This window comes from Fulmarus glacialis, unplaced genomic scaffold (genome assembly GCF_000690835.1).
Source record: "Fulmarus glacialis isolate BGI_N327 unplaced genomic scaffold, ASM69083v1 scaffold14793, whole genome shotgun sequence".
Classification (NCBI taxonomy): Eukaryota; Metazoa; Chordata; class Aves; order Procellariiformes; family Procellariidae; genus Fulmarus; species Fulmarus glacialis.
The window spans coordinates 31324-49545 of NW_009205014.1; the positions used below are offsets into that span (position 1 = coordinate 31324).

Here is an 18222-nt window from a genome sequence, read left to right on the forward strand (position 1 = left end):
CACCTCCTCCTCCTCCTCCTCCTCCAGTTATTCCAGAGAAGAAGGCACCAACCAGGAATATAGCTGAAGTCATCAAACAGCAAGAAAGCTCAAAAAAAGCCTTACAAAATGGACAGAAAAAGAAAAAAGGCAAAAAAAGCAAAAAACATGAGAACAGCATATTGAAAGAAATTAAAGATTCTCTAAAATCAGTCTCAGACAGAAAATCAGAGGAAGGTTCACGACCCTCCACCCGTCCCTCCACCCCACAAAGGTCTCTCCATGACAACCTTATGGAAGCAATTCGGGCAAGCAGCATAAAGCAATTAAGGCGGGTAAGTAAGAGATTCTATTTCAGTAACTGATTGTGGCTCAGGTGTAGCACAAGCTCAATTAACTTCAGTACACATATATTTGATAAAAAAACATTCTTAGAAATGTGAGCATAAGAAAGCATTTGGGAGGAGGCTTTCCTCTGATTAGGCTTTTCTCAGCACACTGATTTCTGTTCGACTATGATTTTGACAGAAAGTGGGGTACTTCCCCAAGTTCAGGCTTGTTATGGGAGATGGTGCGTAGCACAGGGCTCTTGGGAGTGTGTCTCTGGTAGGAATTTTGCCACCCAGACTGTACAGCAAATGTAATGAACACGCTCCCCACCCCACCCCCGTTTCGTAGGTGGAGGTACCAGAAGCCCTTCGGTGAAAGCCTGGACGACAGAAGAAGCAGAGCACTGCAGTCGTCAAGGGGAGGCTACTCGTCCATTCACTGGTGGTAACATAGACTGTCTAGCAAGCTGCTTCTAAAGTACAATCTTAGCTTCAAACCATTTCCCTTTTATTTCAAAGAAATAAACCCGCTAAATACGAAACAATGCTTTAAGGATACATTTGCCTTGTAATCTGTAAATATGGAAATAATTTTCTTTTTTATTTAATGAGATTTCTATTGAGAAATTGCTGCTTATTTAGATATTCTTTTCAATCTCTGATTGCACATCATTGGACAAGTTCTTCACACTGAGATGTAATAGTTTACCAACCTGTGGTTTCTTCTTTTTCTCTTTTTTTCCATGAATTTACAATAAATGTGGTTTGAAGCTTTTAAGCAGACACATAGTCCTGGGTTTCTGTGAGTGAAAACTTACCAGATGTTTGCGTCAAGTTCATGAGCATTAGGGAATTCTCCTGGGAAAGAATCTGAGGTCTTTCTCAGCTGCACCCATCAGGCCTGCTTGGAGGATAGTCCCTGAGCCCATATGTTAGTGCAGTTTCATACTGACATGGGAAAAAATGGTTCATAAGGCTATATACAACTAAAATTAAGCTGTGGGCTGTGTCAGGTCACTGGTGTTGTGTACCAGGTCCTAAACCTTGATCTAACAAAAGGGTAAGTGGGTGATGAATAGAGCTGCAGTTCATGTTGACTTAAAGGTTAAAAATTAATGCAGAGATTTTAAGGATGCAGCAGAATTATTCAACTGAGATTTATTCAGTACAAGTGCACACTGCTGTATCTAGGCAGAACTAACCCCAGTGCAGACATTCAGTCAGACAGAGGAACTTGAAAAGCAGTCGAGCATTCAGCTGGAAAAAGACTTTCATATGCTATCAGCTGAACAACAAGCAGGGTGTGAACTGTCAATATGATAAGGTGGAAGCAGAGCCAATATCATTTGGAGATGCGCGGCTGGAGGTATCACATCACAGGCGATGGCATGAATAGCCCTTCTTCGTGTAGAACTAGACTTCTCCCTCTGTCAGATCAGTTATGGTTCTGGATGCTTCAGCTAGTGTGAAGGTAGCGATAACATGAAGAAAACTGAGCAGTGGCCAAAATGTTGAAAGGCAAGAGGAGATATATGTTTAGAAGCACTACTAAATATTAATTAGTTTGCTCATTTCAACAATAAATAACAGAATTAGTATTTCTTTTACATAAAACCACACCAAAGAGAAGTAAAACATTGCAGTGATACTGAAAAAATACAGGTAAGCTTGTATCTAGAAATATTAATGACACAGATTTCCGCAGAAAGAGGAACAAATTACTGGAGGGAAATGAAGCGTAACAGAGAGGGGATCTATTAATGAATTGTCAGGAATGTTACTGTCATGGCAAGAAAACAGTGAAGATAGGTACCTTTTTGCTTTTGTATTTATTGACTAGAACATACCAAAAGCAATTTATAACTAACTGAAACACTTTCCGACATTTTTCCTCTTGCCTCAGGATCACAACAACTCATGAGTATTTCTAGACCCAGTATCACAGGAAATATGGTACGTACAATTAGTCTTCAGCTGCCTTTATAATTGCATAGGCTCCCATAGCATAAAAATCAACCTGTGGTCAGTCTCCCATGACCAAATGGAAGCTGGAGCTTGGGATCTTCTGAGGATGGAAGCAATGCTGGAATGCAGACCACAGTCAGGAGGAGAGCTGCGACCCCAGACCTTGTCCCCAGCAGCTTTGTGAAGGATGAGAAAAGAGCAAAATGTTTAATCAAATGCCAGAAGCAGCTAAGCAGTTGCAAGGGAGAACGAAAGATAGAGAGGGAACTCAGGGAAAGCACAATGGAGAGGATTTGGAGGAAGACAAGAAAATGTTTAAAAAACCAAAACCAAACCTTTAAGGAAAGAGGGAGAGTGAGAAGTGAGAAAACTGTATGGCAGGTGAAAACTGGTATAGAAAAAGAAGATGATACAGAAGAAAATGAATACCGAGAAGTGGCAGATGAGAGAAGAGAAGAATGCGGAAGAAAAAGAAAACCTAGAAAAAGGAAAAAAGGAAGGTAAGATTCATCTTTCAGGTTGGTAAGAGCTGCTGGAGTTACTCTTTTGCAGAAGGGGAGGGCGATGGGCACAACCCTTGCGAAGGCTCGGCCGGAGCTGCTGACTGCGGCAGCTGAGTGGCTCATCGGTCCTCTCTGGTGCTGCGGCCCACTCTGGTGATGGAGATCAGTATTTCAGCTAAAATGTAAAGTCATGGAAGTGGCAGCCACGTGTGGTTATTTAAGGTCCTGCGGCACACTCCCTCACGAAGTGTCAGTCCTGTGCCTTAGCCAAAGTCTAATCTGGGTAATTACCTTCTGCCTACATAAATTTCACAGTGGTTTCGCTTGGAGGGATTTCAAAGCCTGTCTCCTATTTGCAGAGTCGCGAGGCAGAGCCCCCAAAAACACCTTGTTAAGGCTTTGATGCCCCGCTGAAGGGAAAGGCAGCCCCCTTCCCTCCAAGGGCGGGTGTCAGCCCTGCTGCCAACGGCACTGAGCTCCGTCACGGGTGCTTCCAAGGAGCAATCTGTTTTCCTTTCAAAAAGGCAAGGTGACAAGCATACAAAACCCCTCTGGGAGGTACTGTGCCACCTTTCCGGACTGGAAGATGGTTTAGCAGGAGCCAGGAGGTGCCAAGCCGTGCTCCTGCCTGGGGAACAAACACCCCGCAATTGTGCATTTCCCTTGGGGCCCGGGTCCTGCCTGAAAGCTCAGCTCACTTTCCGTACCCTTCCCTTGAGTCACAGGGAGGCAAGTCACCTCCTTTGAAGGCCTGACTGCCTCTCGTTTGACCTGTAAGGAAGGTGGCCCCTGGGTCAGCTCCTGCACATCCAGTGCTATGGCCCCATCAGAGCTGGACGCGGTGTCTGGACAAGGGAGCCCCAGGATGCAGGTATGCTCCTCGTTCGGACTCGTAGGGCTCCCTGCAGTGGGTGGCTATCCACTTTCTCTCAAAGACCAGTCAGAGAAACAAAACACACCAAAATCTGTCAAAATGAATTGGTCAGCAATAAAAGAGCTGCAAAGGATAACCAAGTGCTTGCTGTCACTGAAGAGGTAAAGGGACAGGAGAGGACAACGGGTTATAATGTCTTTAGGAACAGACGATATATCCTTGGAACATAGTGTATCTCCTCATGAGTTGCAGAGATAACCCAGCCCACTGAAGAGCAGAAACACTGTAGCTTCCCAAGGAAGAAAAAAAGCAACACCTGCCTCCCCTATTTACTGAGCCAAACATCTCCTGTGAGTGTTCCCCCAGATTTGGGCTGGGGGGCGGGAAGGGAAGGCTAGGTACTGCACAGACCACACAAGCTTCACACTGTGGTTGAGACTGACATGGGGTTCTCCCACCGCCCCACAGCTACCCTGCCTGTCTGCTGCTGAGGTGCCCAGCTGCACCAGGCAAGGGCTGCAGCCGTGCGTGGCGGTCGGAGGCTGTGCCACCCTGCGAAGCCCCACGCTCCAGGTAGTCCAACAAGGAGGCACTGCCTCCACTGCAGCTTCATGCTTTGGCCCCTCCCCATAACATGTATCCGAGTGAGCATCTGTGCCGTGTAACATGCTGCGAAAGAGGTGACCTACTGAAGCACCAGAAATATCAGAAATACCAGAAATGTTAGCTGTAATTCCAGTATTTGGCCCTGTAGTTTGTGCCTCATCACCTGGGGAAGTGTCTGAGCTTCTAGAAAGAAAAGGAGCTCATAAAGTCCTAGAGATTTTATTTCCATGTCTTCTGGAAGTTTCCTGCCTCCTGCCGAGTCCTCTGTTAGCCGTTCTGGACAGTGGCCCACGTTGCTCTGCAACTGGGGGGTTTAGCCGGGTGTAGAGGTGTTGGTCCGACAGCCCTGCAGAGGTTCTTCCCACCAAACAGGGCAGGTGGCCAGCGAGGCTCCTTCCAGCCGAAGCCACGTCCATTTCTGGAGGCCGAGCCTGCGCTGCAGGCAGCCGGGGAGCCAGAGGAGCTGGTGCGGCACAGTCCCAGCATGGCGTGGTGGGAGGGTGGATCCCCTGGGGCATGGGAGGCTGTGAGGCGGAGGGGAGAGAGAGGTTGTGGCCAAGGCCTCTCCGTTGCCTGCACACTGGCACAACACAGGCACAACCCTCCCAGCACAGAAGAGAAGCTGTGAGTATTCGAGACTTCCACGCCACCACTCATACGGTTTCCTCAGAAGTTCATCAGATCTATGGAAGTAATGATTAAGGCAGAGCAGCTCCACAGCCAAAAAAGAGAGGACTTGTCTGAAGGTTGTTTAGAGAGTGACACATAACTAGCATGAGGTAGCCATGAAGGGGGTACCTGCAACGCCTGGATGTAAGGGGAGAGGTAGCTCCAAGAACGATTCCTGGGTGCAGGCCCAAGTGAAACAGCATCTGGAAGAGTGTGTACAATTCCAGTAACTAACAGCCAGGAAAAATTGTTTTGAATTGGAAGAGGGGCAGCAAATGGCTAGGATAATTGGGGAACTGGAGAGGCTGTCCTATGAGAGAGATGAGAACAGGTGGTGGGATCAGTCTAGCCAAACAAAGGCTCAAAAGGATTTCAGCTCACTTCTATAAATACTGCAAAGGGGAAGGAGCTACAGGACACTGTTAGCAGTAGGGAAAAAAAAAAGACAGAAACTGTGCATGACTGCATTTAGATCAGAAGTTAAAAGACATTTCCTAACTCTTAGAACAAGAAGGTTCTTGGAATAGCACTCCCATTAAAAAGGACTGGGCAAATTCACCAACTTCCTGCTAAAAGAATGCAAGAAGTTTATGGAAAGGATAGTATGGTATGGAGCTTTCAGCAGCAGAAGCCTGAAACTGTTAACACAGAAGCTCCTGCCATTGTTATTTTAGTCCTCTTAGATGTGATAATTCCACAGGATCTGCAAGCTGGAATAGTATTGAAAGTTGTAAAAATCTCCTACAATTTGTAGTAAGATGCTCTATTTTCAAATCCATGCAAGTCAGATGTAACTTTAGAAACAGACTATCACACGGAAGCCAAAGTCTTCTACTAGGTGCTGGATTAATACCATCCATGCTTGATACCAACAGGAACCAAATACTTAAAAGAGGGAACAGAATTTAGTTATCGTATTGATAAGCCCATACATACATGTCTGTATGTACTGGTCTGACAGATCTCCGTTTCCAAAACCCTGCACTTAAGATAGACTTAATTTTTAAATTCCTTCCTGAAAAGTTACAACTAAAGCTTCTTTTGACTTGCCAGTTCAATGACTTCATTTTGAACGTTACGTTCTTAAATGGGATAGTGATAATGGTGCCTTACACGCTAGGAGAAAACCTGCAACCAAGAGACAAAGCCTTGCTCAGAAATTAAATTGTGTGCCTGTATCACTGAGAAGATGGTCTTTAGAAGCCCCTGGTGATTTGGAGTGGCTGCTTTTATATAAGCATAGTGAGATGTTTTTCTTTTCAGACATGCAAAACGTCAGCCCACTAACAGGGTTTCAAGTTAGGCACTTGTAAATGAAGTTTCTGAACTGGACTGTGATTTTTGCGATATTTTGGTCATTTTATTTTATCAGACAATTCTTTTGTTTTTGGAAGTAAGAGGACTCATGTTTAATAGCTGCTACCCAGAAAAGACCTTCATCATCTGAGTGGGGGCGTCTCAACATCCCACCTCTCGGTGGGGGCTTCGGCTTCCCAGTCCTCAGGCTCACCCCGAGCTGCCAAGACCCAGAGCCATGAAGGAGGAGGATTACGGGCAGGTGCCGTCGCAGCTCGGGTAGGCAAAGTGAAGGTATGAATCTGGACAACGTAAGTGGGCTGCTGGTAAGGGTTAGCTGCGGCGGGGCAGCTCCCAGCATGGACCAACAGTTTCCCCACGGTCCGTGCCGCTCCCTGGCTTGCCAGGGCTGTCCTGCGAGGGGAGCGTGGGCTGAGGGTCCATTGCAGCTTTTGGTCTGCAGGGTGGGCGCAGCCTTGAGCTGAAACTGGGAGGTGAAAGAGCAAACTGCAGGTAGCGTGCAACAGTCGAGGGGCTTATTTTCTTTTTGTGAAGGTGGTGGAAGAATAGGGCAACGGTCACCAGCTGGCTGCGGGGTAGCTGGTGTGTTATCAGACCCAGATGTAACTGTCCTGTGTGAAAAGGATGGATCATCCAAAAGGAAAAGGGAAATACGGAAACAATCTGCCCTTGTTGAAAGCAGGACAACAGCCTGCCTGCCAGGTGTGTTTATTTCTATCATCTGTAACGTTTGACTTTTTTCAGCTTCAAATGAATACGAATTTTTAAAAGCCTTTTTAATGGCAAAATTAAATTATTTTCTATAGAACTCTGACACAGAGACAGGGGCTTCTGTTTAAAAAATTGTCACAAAATTTCTCAGCGGGTTTCTGGTAAGAGCCAGAACATGTATCCCAGAGCAAAGACTGAGGGTTATGTCCTGGGCTATGCTTCTGCTATTTGTGTGCTCTGGGGTATATTGCTTAATTTCTTGTGCCTCTGAATTGCCTTGGAGATAACAGTACTGATTTGCCTCACAATACTGCAAGGCTATGTTCACATAGACTCAAGTGTGCTCCAAGATCCGCAGATATCAAGAGCTATTAGATGCACTATTTTTTTAATTTTTATTTTTATTTTTATTTAAGCTAACAGCAATGTTTTGACTGGCTGAATAGCTGAGTGAATATGATGAGTGTCAGTGTATTTCTAAGCGGTAAGAGAAGCACAGCCCATGACCCAATACAGGAAACTCAGATGAAACAAGCCACAAGGATGGGAATCCCAAGGCTGACTCAGCCGTGCAAGAACGCCGTCAAAACGAACACATGCCATTTCTGTCATTTAGTCACCTGAGAAAGAAGTATATAAGGAACTGAAAGGACAGTCAAAAATGCTTATGCACCCTGAGGAGGATAAACTGGGGCTGTTTCCCAGGAGAGGCCTAGGAGACAGCTTCGCAAGACTAACCAAGTATAACCTCTATCCATCAGACTATTTTTCTTGTGTGGGAGATACCTGAAGTTTCAATTCCATAGGTAAGAAATTTGTCCCTTCTGCACCCCGTTATGCCTTCCTGCCGAGAGCATTAGGTCAATCCACCCGAAAAGGGCTAAATATTTCCTGGGCTTTTTCTTCCAGGGCTTTTCTTTCCAGGGCTTTTTCTGACAAACATTTGGAGCCACAGCTTTATTTTTTTGTTAACATACTGGTGAATGTTCTTGAGGGCTGTCAACGAGCTGCAGCTAAAGCAGCGAATTTCACAGGCACCTGAAGGAAGCGTTTATGTGTACACAGAGCGGGGTCACTCCCGTCGCTCGGTCTCAGCTTACTGCTCTTCAAGTCTGCGATACATGCACGTGTTGCTGTGTTTCACAAACAAGTTGGAAGGCAACAGTGCTCATGTTTCCTGTGCTCTTGAACGCTTCCGCCGAACTCCAGCTCTTCGTTTTCCTCTTCACCCAGTCTGCCGGGGCCGCGGCAGGTTAGTCTCGATGGTGTAGGGCGGGCAGGTACAGGCAAACTCTGCCCGTATTGCAAGGCGGTGAGACAGGCACAAGCGCCGGTCCAGAAGGTGTGTGGCTGCACAGGCAGCACTCAGACGGGACAGATATTCCTGCCTTTCATCCCGGTTTAGCATGCAGGTTTTGGTGCCTCACTAGACCCTATTACATGACTTTTGACATCCCATGCCAAGTTTATCTTCTGCCTAGCCAGTCATGAGCCAAACTTTTCAGTCTCTGCTATAGTTTAGAGTGACTAAAAATAGTCTAAAAGTGAGATGCAATCACTCCAAACATCCCGATTGTTGGATTTTACATGCAACACCAGTCAGAGCAGCTCCAGGACAATTCTGCAGCTCGGGATGAGCGCTGCTATGGTTTGTGCGTTGCTGCCCCCTCTCTCACACCAAGCCTGCAATAGGTCAGTTCGGGGAGGTAAACCAGCACCAAAAAAAAGAAAATAAAAGCAAACAAACAAAAAGAAAGACCGTTCTGGTTTGGTTCCCCAGACCTCTCGCTGCAGGTTCAGCACTGTGTTGCTGGTGCAGGGGAGGTGGTGAGAACCTCCAGCCAGGAACAGAGGGAGGACAGCGTCGGGCAGCGTGGATTTAGCTTGGCTGAAATTGTTCTGGATCCGTACCCTAAGCTCTTTGTGACAACAGAACCGCGGATGTTGATAGCCCAGCACAGCTGAGCAGCCCGCATCACCCCACCGTGCTGCTGGCTCCCGCTCTCAAATTCCCACTGAGATGAATCCCCCAGGTCACACGGAGAACTGAGCTCACAGCTGGGTGTCAGACAATCCCGAGCTCTAATCCCGCTCTGCCAGCTCTGTGCTATGAGACACGGTGTGCCTCAAGGGCATTGGGCAAGTTGTGTCAGCTTCCTTTCTCTGTAGAGCATAAAAATTAGTTATAGGAAGTGCTTCCAGAGTGGCCTTTGCTCCAAGATCAAATAGAATTAAACCAGTCCTTAAAAATACATAGTAGATGGAGCTCCTAGTTTCCCTAAACAACCATCCATTGGAAAGTCTTCCTTAGCGTTTCGTCATCTTCTCAGGTGGAGAGTAAGCCCATTACTTTTTGTACCATCCACACTGGACATGGAGGACCATTCACACTGGATAGTTGTTGTTTGGCTACCTGAGTGGCAACGTGTGGCCTCATCTGTGAGTGACTGTATAACGTATTAATACTACAAAATGCTGTATCTCATTCTACCGCTTAATTAAATGCAGGGTGACCAGACCTGTTCAATGCTAAGGATACTGGGTCCTCTGACGGTCATCCGTTCAAGAGCTAATAGGGCCCATAGCTCATTGCATCGTTAGCTAGCTGTGATCCCACCAAGAGCATCATTAATTCTGAAGCAGTTAACTATTCCGCCTACAGTGTGCCGCTCCGCAGCTCCTCAGCTATATTCCCCACCAGAAGAGACGTGGTGGTGAGTAGCTGGGAATATGAGGTCGTTATCGCACTTGGGGATCTGCATGACCCAAGATTGCTCTCCCATCACTTGCCTTGCCTGTCAGCTTTCTGACAGTGTCTCATCATTGTGTTGACACTGGTAGGGCCACCTGGGATAAAGTGGGAATGGAATCATAGGTGCAGAGGCAGTTCTTTCATCAGGGATGGGCCAACTCATCATTTCCGGGGTGGAATTTCTGATCAGAGTGAGGGAACCAGCCTGACCCTCCAGGTCTTGAGTGCTGCTGCTGTGGTGGGACTCACATGCCCGAGACTGCTCAAAACAAAGATGTGAATTTCATTCTGTCGTATTTCAATGAATGCTTAAACACCTCGTTGCCAAATCAGCCTTTTTCCAAGCTGATAAATATTTACCCCCCTCTCCAAATGGAGTGGTGGTCTCAAGAGAATTTCAATTTGCTTTGTTTATAGGATATTTCCTTGTTTGAAATTCAAGGTTAATGCATCTCTTGGGCAGATTCAGGGTGTCTCTCTCTCTCATTGGCTTTTCGTGAAGAAGTCTGAAGGGCTAATTTCTTCTTGGAGCAAATGGTGACACCGTTCAGTTCTTCAACAAGCCATGGGATGGAAAACCTCTGCAGGGCCATTCAGTCCTCTCGCTGGGGCTGGGAGAGCTGCAATGATCAATGTGCAAAGGAGAAAGAAGATTCAAATTTGTCCACCTCGTTCCACTCTTTCTGTCAGCAAGAGATGCCGCCGGCTGCCCTGAAGTTGTGGGAGGTCTCCAGGGCCATTACTAGCGTTCAAAAGCAAGTAATGGACTTGGGTATGCTATTTCTGACACAGAATAATATACTTTAAAAGCAGCACATCTGATTTAGTTGAAACTGGCTGGGAATGACCTGAAGGCAGGTCAGGAGTTGCGTAATTTATTACAGTCAGCTTTTAAGTGAAATTAGGGATTTAGTCTGGAAATGCTGTGAAGCTGTAGCTCTACCCTGATCTCCTGCCTCTTACACCAGGTATTCTATAATGCTTTAAAATGCAAACACTGAACTAACCAGTGGCAGAATTTCCTGTATGGTCTCAGGACGGCTGTTGTGAGCAGGACTCCCACTGCAGTACACGGGGGAAGGCTGCATAAAAATATATGAGGAACTGAGGATGCTATATCCCTTTATCTGCTTTTCCAGCAAGCGGTATGTGAGGGATCACCTTGCTGTGAGATGGAGGTGGACACCGGCTGCCAGTGATCAGACTTCTCACTTGAAGGGCTGCCTCACCAGCTTGGCCTCCACGCTGCACGGCACCAAGAAAGGTTTAACTGTGGTCAGTCTTTCTTTTTTCTTTTCATGTCTCTTCCCATTCCTCCAATTACCACTTTCAAAATTAGAGAGGAAGCATGCCCAGTCACTTCTATTTTCTCCTGCCGCCCCTTCCCTTCATTTCAGTGTTTTACATAGAAGAGGCTTGCTTTTTTCCATGTGTGCTTTGGGACATTTGTCTGTTTAATAACTCTCTCAGAGACATAGTCAGTGTGATCCAAGTGTTATCAGCTTGGGCTCAGGGTGCTCTCATCAATGTCAATCCTTTCCTCACACGTCTCTCTGCTGGGCTCCACGTTGTCATGTCAAAAGACACCCTGCAACCTTTTCTTTCCCCTTTAATCCTCATCTGGCATTGCTCGGGTCATGGGAGATATAAGTACATGAGGTAAGGAAAAACCAAGCCTGAACCATGAAGATAGTCTGAATCAAAGCTCCATCAAGCTACTTTTCCTTCCCACTGGCTCTGAACCAGAACAAAGAATAAGACATCTTTTCATCTTATGTCTCACTACTGATGAAGCGTGTACTTCCTAGCAGACATCACACAGGCTTTTAAATCCCTGAATGTGTTTCAGGTAGAGGGTCCTGTCCTGGTGGTTGGAAATGTGATAAACATAAATGAGAGGTTTCTCTGGTGGATGAAGAAAGATAAAAGTGAAACTTCTACTATGAATCTAAATAAATATTCTTCAGCATTAATTTCTCTAAAGCAAAGAATCCACAAAGCATTTTTAATATAGATTTGCTGCTTTTCTGTATTCTAAAAATCTCTTTTACAGATTTCGTTGTAAAGCAGCTACATAATCACCTGTACCACATATAAAATATGTAATTGCAACTCGGAGGAGAAAGTAAGTTTGTTCTCTTATTAAAAATTCTCTATCAGAAGAATTTGATAAATACAATACATCATGCAGAAACAGCCTGATTTTTATTTTAAATGCCTTCTCCAGTACCATAGGGATATGTCCTTTATGCAGCTCCAGCCTCCGGACAGCCAAACAATTACCCCCATTACAAAGCCCAAATGTTTTGACAGCTTACAAGAATTGCCAAAACTGTAATATGAACTTGTGGATCTCTTGATATATGCTCATACAGACTGATGTCTTTCTGTGTAATGGGGCACTGCCGCAGATAGCCTAACAAATCCCTTCTCAAGCCTGTAATTCCAGTCTGTTTCTGCTCTATGAGTTCTGCCAAATGCTCACGTGCCCCAGAGAGAGAAGTCTGGGGGCTTTGATCATAAATCCTGTGCAGATTGCTTCAGATGCTCCCATCTCCAGTGTAACCTTGTATTTTGTACAACATCAGCTGTGTTATTCTCTGAGATAGCAGGAAACAGATGAAATGCAGAGACAACCCCATACCACGTGTCCCCAGAAGGTAGCTATGGTACGTGAGAGCTGCTCAATGAACATTATAAAAACTAATCCTATAGGGACTCAGTCTCTACAAACTAATAGCTCTGTTCCTTACCAAACCTGTGGTTGAAGTATCACACCAATTAAACACATATTCTTCTCCGAGACTGAGACTATTGCTAGTTAAGTACCACCGTACCGCTGCGTTTGCTGTTGCAGAGCTCCCATCCTGTCTATTTCCAGAACATCCCAGCAGCTTGACTGAGTCCATATCATGACTTCACTCCAGTTTAGTAGTTCTAAATACAGCTTGGTGGAAAGATTTCATGACTGGATAAAACGTAATGCTGCTGGAAATAAGGAGCAATGGGTAGAGCACGTACCTTTATCACAAAATTCTGCAAAAGCCTTGGTGAAATGAGCCTTCTCCATTTGCAGCTTGGGCAGTCACATTTTATTGCCTGAACCTTTTACAGAGCCTCTTGCAGTCCAATCTGGTTAGTGTCAGGAAATGCTTAGAGGTCCTGAACGAAATGCTGGCACACACGTGCAGAGAATAACCAATATTTAAACTGAATGAAAAACTTTGGGGTTAGTACATCTATGAGCTTCTGTTCAGCAAGACCTTAAGAAGTTCCACTGGGCAGAAACACTTTGCCAGTTTCAGTCAAATTAGCAACACAAAAGACAAAGTTTTTGTTTCTTTTTTCCTTCTTTAATGCTGCAAAACAGATGCTGCTAAATTAGAACCCAACTGCCTTCATAGTAATAAAACAGGAGGTCAGATTTAAAGACCTGCATTTGCCCTTGTGTTTCTTGGAAGACCTCTCTGTCTCTAAGTTGACAGTGCAGCTGTTCACTGAAAATTATGCAGAAAGATTAATAAAATCTTAGTCGGGATCTTAAAATATATGGTAAGTCCACAGTTTTAAGTAAGCATGGATCACATTGTTCAGCTGAAATAGCTGACACATTTTTAGCCTGTGTGTATTTATCAAGTACAAATGGTAAAAAAGAAATTTGATAGAGGAAAGTAAATCAATCTGATTTCAGCCGCGTCCGGTCACAATTTCTCCTAATGTCCTGTGATGATCCGAGAGGCTGGGGGATATAGAGTGTGACTGTCATCCCGCAGCAAAAATATTATCTCACACTTCAAAGCTATTGGCTGCCTTTCCTCAAATAAAGTCAGAGCTTTAACGTGCACCCTGATGGAAACAGGATGGCCCCTTTCAAACCGAGATGATAGAGACAGACGAGGCAGTAAGACGAAACCAGCAGGAGCCAGCACACACAGAGCTGCAGTAAATCCAAGCCGTAAACAGAATGCCTCCCGTACTCAAAATCTTCTGAGGCCCCTGAGTTTTCTGAAAGAGCGGCAGCAGCACTGCTGCCTTTGGTCTTGCAGACCTGCAGGGATTCAGAAGAGGCACCAATTGCTGTGATTTTATAACGGCTTACACCCGTGAAACGAATGTCCTTTACATCTTTAGGGAGAAATGTGTGACCATTCGTGGCCGGTCAGCAAGGAAGTCTGATATATTAAATAGGCAGAGCTCCGTGGCCATACGATAGGGCCATACATAGCTGCTGCCGCTCGTAGAAACGCTGCCTGCAGTAATCACACACTCGGGCTCGGGTGGCTCGCCCTGGCGAGGACTCCCTGTTCAGGATCAGTTAAGCTTCTGACACCGTCAATCACAGTGAAGTGCTCCCGATGGGAGCTGTTGTGAGAGGCTGCAAACCTGGCTTGTAAACCAACTGCTCTGTAACTTTAAGGCCCAAAACTCATGTCTCTCACGTAGTTTATTAAAACTTTTTTAGTTTATTAAAACTAAATCCATGAGGAACCCAACTGTGGCTGGGTTTCCAGTGTTCTGATCACACAGGAGACACTAAATTCAAAAGCACAGTTTAAGGCAGCACTAGGGTATGACCCCATATTTGCACACACAGATAATCGAACTGCTCAGATTAACTCTGCTTTACAGACACGATTCAGGTGCGTCCTGTTTTCCTTTTTGAGAGCTTAAAAATGGCTGCTGATTCTGAAAACCAGGCCTCGTAGAAATAAAGAAGCCTTACCTAATGTTTTTGTTCTGAGAATTGAGATAACTAAATTTTAACAAGTAAAATGGCATTTAAAAATATTTTAAGTGTCACATGTCTGGATTGCAGTACCATGGTCTACATGTATTCATATGCATTACTGTTGATATGCTGTTACCACCATTACACTGATGGGCAACCGAGGCACAGGGCAAGACAGGGTGAGATTTAGTTTCAGATAAGACACCTACACCTAAGTGTCCGAAGTATAGATGCCTACCTACTCAGTGGGTGTCTACACTCTCATTACAGCCAGTGGAGATAAACAGAGTCTGAAGAGTGACTGAGTTGGACAAATGTAGGTGCCTACTTTGGGATGCATCCCACCCGGATTTCCCAGTAACACATCATCTGTTTCTGAGAGAGAATACAGCTAAATCTCTCAAATGCTGAGCCATGGGGCCTGTTCCATGGGGACGTGACCCCCACGATGTTCACTGTGGGCTTCTACATGCTGCTGAGCTACCTCATGCAGACAGTCCTCCCTGATGGCCACCGCTCTTTGGAGTCATCTCCAAAAGAGCACCAAGAGATAATCTGCTTGAGGTTAGATACGATGTTTCTGCCACACAGAGCAGCAGCTTTATCCGAGGCACTGTCCTGCTAACAACCTGAATGAGTTTGACGGCAAAGATGGCAAATGTTCAGGTAGTTTGACTTTTTACTGTCCTCCTGAACGCACTAGTTCCATCTATGCAGAGAGGGAACGTCTGAAGAATGGGCCAAAGGTAAGAGGCTTAGTGCTGAAAATGGCTTGGGGAAGGACATAAGGAAGCATATAATCTAGTTTTATTGGAAAGTCAGGAACTACGAAGATCTGTAATGATCCCATATGGTATCTCACTTACTCACCTAGAGGATTTCAGGACCAACGGAAAGGCTGTTCCGATAGTGAAAACAAGGAACACAACTAACAACTTCAACTACCACAGCATTTGATTTCAATCAACAGGTTGCAGCTACAGCCTTTCAGGAAACAGATACACCATACGTCTACAAGTAACAGTGCGATGATTCCTTTCTACTTGCCAGAATACACAGGTCTCACTAAATCCTCTGTAGCTGAAGGCAACTCTGTTAGTTAGCTAGCATCCACAGGGTGAGGTACAAGGAATGCTGCTCTAAACTCATTCCAAATCCAGATATCCTATCTAGACTGGACGGACAGTTTGATTTAGGAGGCAGATTCCTCATGTAGAACAGTGGAACGATGACGATCATCCTGACCGGTCGCTGCCCGAGGTCCGCATGATTTCCTGAGGTCCATAGCCTAGAGAGTCGGCATACATGATGAACCAGGCAACGTGCCCAGCAGCAAAGAAAGATTCCAGCATGTTTTGTTTTCTGTGCCAGCAGTGATCTGTGTTGGGTTGACTTCTTGAAGAATGCATCTTGGATTACAGCTATCCTTTGACCAGCCACCCATCTATCACATAGTTCATTACAGCAATCCGTGCAAAGCCTTCTCAACTGGTCATCGAATATCTCCAAGTATTCTTCAGGTAAGTATGTAGATAAGACCGTTTTTTTCCCCCAGGAAAAATCAGGACAACTTCTGTTCATTTTGAAATGGCTCATGTGTTAACACCACAGCTGTATGGTGTGGTTTTGGTCCAAAAGACTATTCTAATCAGAAAATCCTATAGTAGCATCTAGTAAAAAAAGAAAAAAAAAAAAAAAGCTTGCAGGTTTCTCAACAGTCTGTCAGTCTGTGTTCCTTGTACCCTGAGCATCTGGGAAAGCCGCATCTACCAACCAGGGCTCCAAATCCAGCTCCACTGCTCTGACAGTTGCCTGGTTTTTGGCATCAACATCCAGAAGAGCCGATTCCCAATTTCGCGTGTCTGCTGATGTCATTTAAGGAAATACTTTGTGTCTGATATATTATATAAGCATTATCATATTTCTTAAGCTTTAAACTCCAGATCGTATTGTCCCCCCCAGCTGGCACATACAAAAATATAATGCTGGTGTGGCTGCTTCCGAACTTGCTCTGTTTTTAAAGCTTCTCTGAAGCTTTTTTCCTCAGAAAAGCTTACACCCTCTCATCTAATCCTCAAGTAACAAGTTTAAATTTCATACTGCTCGAGTAACAAAACTCAGAAAGGATGATTAAGCTTCAGGGAGGGAAAAAACACACACATGAAGTAATGGCTCAAGAATTTCACTCCAACAACACTCCAAAAATTGTCTAGAGCACTAGCAAAAAGTCCTTTAAGTATGTTTGTCAGTGCTAATAGGTAAAAAGCACAATAAATGTAAAATATCAAGCTTCACAATTTCAGGTGTGTATTAAGCTGTTTATAGATGGCTAAGTCCTGCAGGTATTACCCAAAACTATGTTAGAGAAAAATTTGAATAGCTGATAAATTACTATTCTAGCTCATTTTAGCAGGTTACTCTCACAAATACTGTAAAATTCAGCATGAAATAACATTTTCAGAAAACAACTCATTATTTATATTTGGACATTGATGCAATGATTCTACTCCTCTTCTCAAAATGTATCTGCATTACTTCAAATCTCTGATTTCAAACATCTACTGGTTTATTTTTTCAAGCACAAAATAGCAGACTGCCATAGCAGTTTGGTGATCTAAAGAAAAAAAAAGTCTCCTCCACAACTGTATAAACATCCTCAAACTTTCAAAGACTACCTTAGAGAGAAGTGTCAGGCTGGTGTCACTGACAAGCAAGTTTAAAGATGGACATTAAACCTCCACAGCTCACATTCTAGTTCCTACTACCTTACCCTTTCCTTCTCCTCACTCACAAGAAAACTCCAGGCACTAAACAAATACGTAGCAACAGGAGTCCTTGCTGCAGTGCTAGAGGATAATACTGGTCCTTTGGGAGACAGAGGTTTAGTATCTTCTAAGCTTCCCTAAACCATTTTCACTTTTCTATAAATAAAGCTGCTTATCACTGTACTTAAGCTTCAGGAACTTTAATTAGACCAGGAATTCCTCTAATGATTAGATAAAGGCTGTTGCAATGGATTGGTAACAGTCTTAAACAAAAACAAAAGGATCTCTCTTCCTTTTTCTTCTTTACATACATCTTACTTGGGAAAGTAACCACTGTCAAATAAAAAAATTGCAAGAAAAGCCTCATTTCAAAAGCATGTTTTAAGCTTCTGTTTACTAAGCGGAGAGGAAATAATTATATACCTTAGCACACCCTGCAAGTAACAACTCCAACTTTGCCTTGCACTTAAGACCTAAAAATCAGAGAAGTACTAAACTTCAAAAGCAAGTGTACACCACATAAAAATTTGAAATGCTGGTCTCTTCAGATGCTTCAGAGGAGGAAAGCAGACTTCTGAAGTGTTCTGAGCTCAAACATTACAACATGCAAGACAAAGATTTACATCTGTAAACCACTCCTAAGTTAGAGCATTCATTGACAAGACTTAACTATTTAGTCCTCCTTCTAGAGCGTTTATTAATGAAGCCATGTTTGTTTGACCTTGAACTGTTGCTGGATTATTGCACTTGCCTACAGCAATAGCTGCTTCCAGAGAAGCTGCTCAGCAGCTGTGAGATCTGCCAGGAGGACAGGGTGTCACATTCTTACTCATTGTGTTTATTCACTAGCACAATCCAACTTTCCAGAGACATGAAAACTACTGCGATTTGACAGCGCCTATTTACTGCTTTGTGAACTTGGCTAGGCAACCAAAGTTACTTATAAACTGTGTAATCAATATGCAGATCTATTTTAAAAGCTGTGCACAGTTAGCACTTAAAAACCACACAATTTTACGCTAG

General features: G+C 44.5%; 1 protein-coding gene across 1 annotated transcript in view; it reads left to right on the forward strand.

Annotated features, from left to right (window-relative positions):
- Positions 1-1091, forward strand: part of LMOD2 (leiomodin 2 (cardiac)) — a 6366-nt gene extending 5275 nt beyond the window's left edge. The window contains exons 2-3 of the mRNA XM_009575227.1: positions 1-314; positions 658-1091. The exon at positions 1-314 is cut by the window's left edge and continues 1026 nt beyond it. Coding sequence (XP_009573522.1) covers positions 1-314; positions 658-684 — 341 coding nt within the window. The 3' untranslated portion in view covers positions 685-1091. The remainder of the gene's footprint in view (positions 315-657) is intronic.
- The last annotated feature ends 17131 nt before the right edge of the window (positions 1092-18222 follow it).